The sequence below is a fragment of the Portunus trituberculatus genome, chromosome 21 (genome assembly GCF_017591435.1).
Source record: "Portunus trituberculatus isolate SZX2019 chromosome 21, ASM1759143v1, whole genome shotgun sequence".
Lineage (NCBI taxonomy): Eukaryota > Metazoa > Arthropoda > Malacostraca > Decapoda > Portunidae > Portunus > Portunus trituberculatus.
Genome location: NC_059275.1, coordinates 6,924,985 through 6,933,515, shown reverse-complemented (window position 1 = coordinate 6,933,515; position 8,531 = coordinate 6,924,985). Strand labels below are relative to the sequence as shown.

The following is an 8,531-nucleotide window of genomic DNA, read 5'->3' as shown; positions in this document are numbered from 1 at the left end:
GAAAAATGATTGATATACGCAGAGAAGTTGACGATAAGGCAGTATGATACATATATATAAGCTGGCGTACGGAAAGACAGACATGGAGACGTACAGTAGAACATGGAAGGTTGGGAAACAGGTAAACATGAATCTATAAACACCAATCCACCCACCCACCCACTCAGCAACCCAGCAGCAACTTTCCCCCCTCCCACCCCCATCAAACACACCCACACAAACATCCACGTCCCTTATATTTAATTCGAGGGATGAACACCTGCGGCAGAGTGGTGCAGGTGTGTAATGAGAACCAGTTTGAGGCACACGTGTTGGAAGGAGAGCGTTGGTTTGCTGGTTTGTGACCCGCCTTCAAACTAAGGAGTTGATGTACGGGAGTGTAAATGGCCGTATAATGCACGTAACCTTACCGGGAATCATGCGTGTATCACCTTTTCTGTATAATTTGGCGGATATTCTAAGTACATCATTACGGCATCAGTTTTCAGAGTGAATGCGTGTTTTTTGAAAAGTTCGCATTAATATCAACTCTCTCTCTCTCTCTCTCTCTCTCTCTCTCTCTCTCTCTCTCTCTCTCTCTCTCTCTCTCTCTCTCTCTCTCTCTCTCTCTCTCTCTCTCTCTCTCTCTCTCTCTCTCTCTCAATTTTTTTTTCTCATCCTTCATAGTCTCAATTCTATATCATTAAAATCTCATCACTTTTTTCGTCACTTTATTTTCGCCCCATTACACCTTTTTCATCTTTCATACTCTGCTCTATTCACTCATCCACTTCCCCTCTCCATCTCATCACCCCTTCACTCCTCACCCCTTCTTTCCTATTCACTTCCCCGTGCTTCCATTTCCATCTCTCTCCTCTTTCTCTCCTCACCTCCCCATCCCTCACCCTCTGCTTCCTTCTCCCCTCTCCCTCCTCCTTCTCCCCAGCAAGAGCAGCAGCAGCACGTGGAGAGATAATTCTTATAATCTGGATAATAAAATCTTAATTACCCAAAATTTTTTGATGTAAAATATTTCCTGGAATCATTTTTATTTCATGTTTGTTGAGGTGATTCAGTTATTACCGAAGTTTGGCGTGGGTTATGGGTTGTGTTTGTTTGTTTAGCTTGTTATTTGCGTGTGTGTGTGTGTGTGTGTGTGTGTGTGTGTGTGTGTGTGTGTGTGTGTGTGTGTGTGTGTGTGTGTGTGTGTGTGTGTGTGTGTGTGCCTGTGTGTGTGCCTGTGTGTGTTTTGTCTTTCTTTCTCCATATAATTACCATTCTGTTTTCTTGCTGAAGGGAAATATAAGTTTGTGATTTTTGAAGTGCTAGTTCAGCTTTAGGTATGTAAAAAATGTAAAAAAAAAAAAAACATACGTGGCAAAGGTGTGAAGGTGAGGTGGGGAAAGATATTGAATGTGTTGTATGGATACTATATTTCCTTATGTTTTCATTACAAATCCTTGAAATATGAGGAAATTTAATAATATTACTGTTTCATTGTGAATATTCATATCTTTCTTATCCATGTGTCTAATATTTATGTTAAGAGAACCTTGTATGAAAATTACCATAAGCGAATATTAGATCATCAAAGAATGAATCAAGAATTTCCACATCTGATGGAAATAACACAGTAGTTATATTCGATAAAAAAAAAAAAATAGTATTTACTCACATTAATATCATCATGCAATTCTCACAGGACATTTTTTTCTATTAACCCCTTCAGTACTGGGACGCATTTTTACCATGAGTTTTGGATATGATTAGACTATTTTATTTACATTAGCTAGGGTCTATGGAAGTCAGAAGATTAATGGCTTGAGTCTTCACGATTTTAATCCCCACATGAGTTTCTGAAGCTGTATGAAAATCACCAAATAGTAAGCAGAATAAATATTAAAACGCATCATGTTACTGGAGGGATTAATATCACTTTAAACGTGAATATGACCTTGGGTGTAAACACTGACATCTTCCATAACCATTAGAAAGACACTCTCAGTCAAGTCGTATAACACTTAACACTTAGCTCACTCACCTTCACACGCATTACCAGGCAGACTTAGCAGCTCACAGGCAAAGGATGGCAATAACACACTCGATTTCTTTGTAAACTGTATTGCAACAACATCTCAAGGAACATGGCAATAGAGGGATGCTGGGTGTGTGGGTGGGGAGGAAGGAAGGTGGGGTGAATGGAGGTTGTTAGGGGGGGACATGCGGTTGGGAGGTTAGAGGGATGCTGGGTGAAGGGAGGGGCGAGGGAGAGGGAGTCGTGTGAATGCTTCCAGTTTAGTCTATGTCTTGGTTGGTATTTACTGGGCAATTTAACAAGGGTGATTGATGTTGTGGGGTGATATTCTCAAACGCCTCCGTGCTTCAACTCCACTATTTCAAAAGGCTTTATTTGAATGTACATGAGTTTTTAAGGTGTTTTTACGGTTCTACAGGCAGAGAGACAAGATTTCTACATTATTAACTGTAGAAACACTCTTGAAAACTCTGCTACTCATCTGTGTTGCCTTGGAAAATAGTCGTGGTGTGAGAGCAAAGCGTTTCTGAAGACGGGCCATGGCAGATAATCAACCACTGAGGATGTTGAACAAAAAACACCTCTAATTATGTCATGAGTTCACTTGATTCATTTTTCATTATTTGTTTCCTTTTCTATTCACTGTTATCTGTTTTACTTTATTATTTCTTTCTCCACCAACGAAAAATATTTAGTGCGTGTGTGTCTGTTCACTGTGTTTTCTTTCTTAGTTTCTTTTTTCTTGTAATTTTAGCATCACTTCTATTTTTCTCCTTTTCTCGTTGTCTTTTCCTTACTTATTGTTATTTTTCCTTATTTTTTCTTTTTATCCCGTATAACTTACCTCTCACAGTTTCTCGTAATTTTTATTCATTCTTCACCTTCTCAAGTCTCTACAATAATACTAAGAACAACTTTAGCGGATTTTTGGAGCCTCACCGTAGGTTTATTAGAGCTTCTTTACGTATACATGATTATCACATCTTTAGTAAATGTTCCACTGTTTTGTTATCGTGCTTTCCTCTTTGACTAACATACTTAGCGCTGCAGAATCTTCATCTTGCAGCGCCATATTTTAATCAATTAATTCTATAAACATGAGAGTTTCTAAGATAATTTGTAAGGGTGAACCGATGTCTTAGGTGTATAGTTTTGTCAGGTGTGATTTCTCCCTCCCTCCCTCTCTCCTTCTCCCTCCCTCCCTTCCTGGCTGGACGGTGTTCCTTATTACGTATATGACAACAGACTTAGGCTAGGTCTGAGGTACTTAAAATGAACTTACGTTAAGTTAGTAATGTTAGCAACAGCTGACGGACGGAACCAGTTACAACGAATATCTAGAAATAAAGAACAGTAAAGTAATCGAAGGCCAAGGTTCACAAGAAGCACCTTAAGTAACAAGTGACTGCAAGAGCGTTAACAAGGAAAACATGTGAGGTTGACCGAGACCAAGGCAACAATGTTCTCTTGATCGTTGAGGTGGACGAAGACTTGCACTTCGCCCATCACGCCGCCGCTTCGGCCACCAGCGGCGCCACCCCCACCCCTCCCGTCCCCTCCCGCCCTCAGCCACCTCCTGCTGCGGATAACGACTCATGTTCCGTCCCTTCCTGCTCGGCGCCAGAGGCAAGGGCGTGGGTGAGGTCACGTCAGAGAAGAGAGACTCAAGTCACCACGTCGCCGTGTTTCCGCTGCATCTCCAGGCGCAGTTCGTACTCTCGGGCCCGCAGTCGCAGCTCCGCGATGGACGAGGCACGGCGGTCTTGGTCTACGCCGCCCACAGCGCCCACCGGGGACGAGGAGCGACCTCTCGTGGAGCTACTGGTCGTACGCGGCGGATCCGGAGGAGTGACAGGTGCAGGCGGAGCCACCAGGGAAGGCTGGAGCCCCGGCACAGACGCCAGCAGGGCAGCATAGTCAGATTCAGGAAGTTTGGGTCTGGAGGAGAGGCCGGCCAGGAGGTGGGTGAAGGAGGGCGGGTAGTGGGGCGGGTGCAGGAGGCCGGCACGGTATTGATGCAAGTCCCGCAGACCCGACACACCTGCCAAGTACCCTGCCCCGGGCAATAGCTGGGCCGTCGACGCCTGCAGGTATGAGGCAGGCAGCCGAGACGCTGAGGGAGGCAGCAGCGGCGAGTCGAAGGACGGAGGTTTCCTGATGTACCCGAGGCTGGCAGCAAAGGGGCTGGAGATGGTGGGCGGCAGGGCGGGGTTTTGGAGAGGCAGCGGTGACGACACAGGGAAACCGCCGTAGGGGTGCGTGGAGGGCCCCACCTTCTCCTGCTTCCTCCACTTGGCGCGCCGGTTCTGGAACCACACCTGCATGGAGGAAAGGAGAGAACCAGTCAGGGAGTGAAGGAGTATCATGGAGCGGCGTCACGGTGCGGCCACGGGACCTGTGCCTGGCGCCCCGCCGCTCCTCGCCGGCTCAGCGGCACCGCCGACACACACTTAATCGTCCATACGTGATCTTTGAAATTATATACTTGACTGTAATTTCCTGATATTAACGGACATTGCAAAGATTGCGTTTTGTGAGGTACAGTGTCTTGAAATTAATTAAGTTGGGAGCGTTTTATAGCTCACGAAACACTTAGGGTGCGCGTCCTCCCCGCTGAGCCGCCTGCAGCCCTGGGAGTCTCGTCTCGCTCTCCGACAGATGGGCCAACATTGCAAATATTAATCATGAGCTTCACTGCGGAAACCACACACGGGGCGGCGGAGGACGGGGAAGCAAGGAGAAGCAGTGGAAGGGCGAGAAGAGGAGGGAGGGACGGGAAGGCGGTGAGAGGGAACCGCAACTCTTGGACTCTTGGACGTGAGCGGCGGTGCTTCACAACCCGCAAACTGGAGCTCCGGAGCGGGTGAGCTGGGAGGCGGTGAGCGGGCGAGGCTGTGTAATAAAGCCCCGCGCGACGCTCACCCTGATGGCATAATGGGTCGGGGAAGCTTGTAAAAATGGGTCCCCTCTATCACCGGGACGTGCCTTGCCTGGTGGATATAATTATGAATGGCGGGGCTGCGAGGCGGTGATCCCGGGGCTCCATAATAAAGCTTAATGGCACGGCGAGTGATGTGATGGAGCGTCTCGGGAGCTGGCGTCATCAGGCTTTTATGGATGCGGCGTACGGAGCTTTTTTAAACGATGATCCAAATGAGATAATGACATAAATAACGCGAGTAATTGGCCCACAGAAACAGCTGGCCGCGGTAATCAGCTGATATTACGCCAAATGACAACAGTAATGATACGGCCGGGGAGGATGAGGGGAGGAAGGGAAGGAGGGAGGCCAGTGTCACGATGGGAGGGGTAGTGGGTGGCAGGGAGGGAAGGGAGGTGCTAAAGGATTAATAGGCAGTGGAAGGAGAATAGGGAGTGTGAAAAAAAGGGAACAAAAGTTAAGGAAAGGGGCGACGTGGACGGAAATGAATGGGAAAGATAAAAGGAGGAAAATAAAATAGCAAGTGAGGGGAAGGGGAAAAAAAGGAGATACCGAAGGAGGGAAGGGGAATATTAATGGTAATAGGGGAAGGGAAGGTGGCAGGGGAGGAGAAGAGAAAGAGGAGGAAGGGGGAGTGGGAAATAACTTGACAGATTACAAGGTCTGACGGATTTTTTACTTACAGTGTTTAGGTCTAAATGAGTGTTAAGGAGATTCATCATGGCTGCTCCACCTCCGCGCCTTTCCTCCACCCCGCCCTCCTTCCTTCCTTCCCTCATTTTTTCGCTCCTTTTTCCTTCCTTCCTTCCTTCCTTCCTTCCTTCCTTTCTTTCTTTCTTTCTTTCTTTCTTTCTTTCTTTCTTTCTTTCTTTCTTTTTTCTTTCCTTTCCTTCCTACCTTCCGTTTCCCACTCCATCCATCTTTATCTTGTTTTTTTTATTCCTCCTTCCTTCCTTCCTTCTTTCATTTTCTCCTTGCAGTTCTTTCACCACCACCACCACCACCACTGCAATGCCAAATGTACGAGAGACAGTAAGTAGCTGATCAGTCATGAATTTATGCAGGGGAAAATAACAGAGACTATTACGAGCTAGGAGGAAGAGCAGGGGGAGAAGGAGGAGGAGAAGGAGACGAAGAAGGAGGAGGAGGAAGAAAAAGGAGATGGAAGAAACTACGTGTAACAGGAAACGGACTGAAAAAAAAATGAAAAAAAAAGAAAAGTAACAAAGGAGGAACAATCTGCAGTGGTTTTGTTTGTCTTGAAGTTTTGTGAGGTTACATGTAGTATTTGGCCTGTATTGTGAATGTCATAGAGGATCGAACCCTTAACCAATTCAGTACCATGTCGCGTTTCTATATTCATTCTGATTACTATTTGGCGGTTTTATACAGGTTCAGAAACTTAAGTAGGGGATTGAAATAGTTAAGACTCTAACCATTAATCTTCTGACCTCCATAGACCGTTCCTAATGCAAATGAAATCGCCTAATCACACACAAAAATCAGGGAAAAATGTGTCTCAGTATTGAAGAGGTTAAGCTGTAGTTAGTTGGAGTCTGGCAGCCTTACAAGTGGCCGTTATGCTCTTTGGCGATTGCAGGGAGCTGTGGACTTGTATGTGTGTGTGTGTGTGTGCAGACTGTCTTAGTGTAGTTATTTATGTACTTTAAATACAATGAAAAACTAAATGATGTTTGTATCAGCCCAGAAAAGCCGTGTGAAATAGAGTGACGTTTAGACGCTTGTGCTCAGTGCCCCTTCATTTAGAACACTAACACCTAACCAGAACACTAGTCAAACACTGTACCGCGAAGCCACCTTAACCTGGACGCCTGACTCTGAGGTACGAATAACTGAACTGCCGGCGGTAAATCTGTGGTATATGGGAGCACAGTGGTGCGGGGCATTAGACGGACATAATGGATTAGTTAAGTAAATAAATAGATAGAAAATTATGCAGTGTGAGGCAATGTTTTTTTTTTTCTCTTTCTATTAAGTTTTGATTGATTGAGCCTAAGAATGGTGGTTGTGTGTGTGTGTGTGTGTGTGTGTGTGTGTGTGTGTGTGTGTGTGTGTGTGTGTGTGTGTGTGTGTGTGTGTTGAAGGTATATAAAAATCAATCAACCTCTTTAGACTGGAAGATTAGATTGAAAGACAAGATATGGAGAAAGAAGGAAGAGAGAGAGAGAGAGAGAGAGAGAGAGAGAGAGAGAGAGAGAGAGAGAGAGAAGCATTACCCCATCATTATCATCATCGCGCCAGGTAAATAGAATACATTTATTGAGGCTAAGAACAGTCATATTCTCTCATTTTCAGGTAATAAGTGGCCGAAAATATGGGAACGCCGATAGATAGACAGGCAGGTAGATAGATATAGATAGGTAAGTCGATAAAGGCGTACATATATACATACATAAACAGGTACGAGGAAGAGGTAGATAATGAAGATAATGGGCAGGAAAGAGGAATGAGCAACGTGGGCAAGAATAATAGGGAAATGAAGGAGAAATAAAGGAATGCTAGAAAAAAGAGTAAAGAGGAAGGAATAATTGAATGAGAAAATGAGAGAAATCTGATAAAAAATAAGGATTGATAATGAAAGTAAAAGGAAAGAATAAAGGAAGATAGAAGGATAATACTAGAGAGAGAAAAGAGGAATAAATAGAGGAGTGAAGGAATGCTAGAAAAAGTAAAGAGGGAGGAATAATTGAATGAAAAAATGAGAAGAATCTGAAAAAAAATATGGTTGATGATGAAAACTAATAGTAAAGAAAAGAATACAGAAAGATAGAAGAAAAAAACTGGGAAAGATAAAAGAGGAATAAATAGAAACTAATGATAAAGGAAATAATACAGAAATATAGAAGAAAAAAATTAAGAGAGAAAAGAGAAATAAATGATAATGGAATAGAAAGAAAATGATGAAAGTGTAATTATAGAAACAACAAACAGAAAGGGGAAATATCAATACAAACAAATAAAAACGAAGTGAATAACTTAAGATATATGTTGATGTGATTATGTGAATATGTACAGGAAAACAAATAATCAAAGAGAGAAAAGTAACAAAGGGAAGGAGGAGAAAATACCAGAAACATTAAAGAAAGGAATACACCAATGCAGGATAAGGGAAGCAGAAAGAATAAATGATACTTGGAATATGAAGAGAGGAATATAATGATGTAGAATTATTAAAACAGGAAGTGAGGAAATAAAGAGAGTAAAAGACAGACGTTTCCTTGGGCAGCAACAGACTCGCCACACTCATCACGATATTGTCTCCTTATCCTGCCTTTATCACCTTCACGAGTTTCGTAAACACCTCAAATCATTAGTTACTGTCAACGAGATATCCAAAAATCACAAGAGCTGAAATCCGGGAGTAATAAAATGTTCTTCAATGTAAAAATCAACTTCATCAGTATAGTTTTTTCGAGTGTAAAGAAGCTCCTTGTATTATTGAATTGTAACGAAGGAGGAAGAGAGGAGGAGGGTTTGCTGTGTGTGGCACGGGAAGGAAACACCCAATTGATTTGAATTAGAAGGAACGAGCGGAAATTTTAGAATATAAGGCAA

At 43.6% G+C, this 8,531-nt stretch overlaps 1 protein-coding gene across 2 annotated transcripts in view; it reads right to left on the bottom strand.

Annotated features, from left to right (window-relative positions):
• Positions 1-2,084: 2,084 nt before the first annotated feature.
• LOC123507108 (homeobox protein aristaless-like) overlaps positions 2,085-8,531 on the bottom strand; it is a 148,385-nt gene continuing 141,938 nt past the window's right edge. For both annotated transcript variants that reach the window (XM_045259675.1, XM_045259676.1), the window contains exon 4: positions 2,085-4,332. In XM_045259675.1, the coding sequence (XP_045115610.1) occupies positions 3,679-4,332 (654 nt within the window). In that variant the 3' untranslated portion in view covers positions 2,085-3,678. The remainder of the gene's footprint in view (positions 4,333-8,531) is intronic.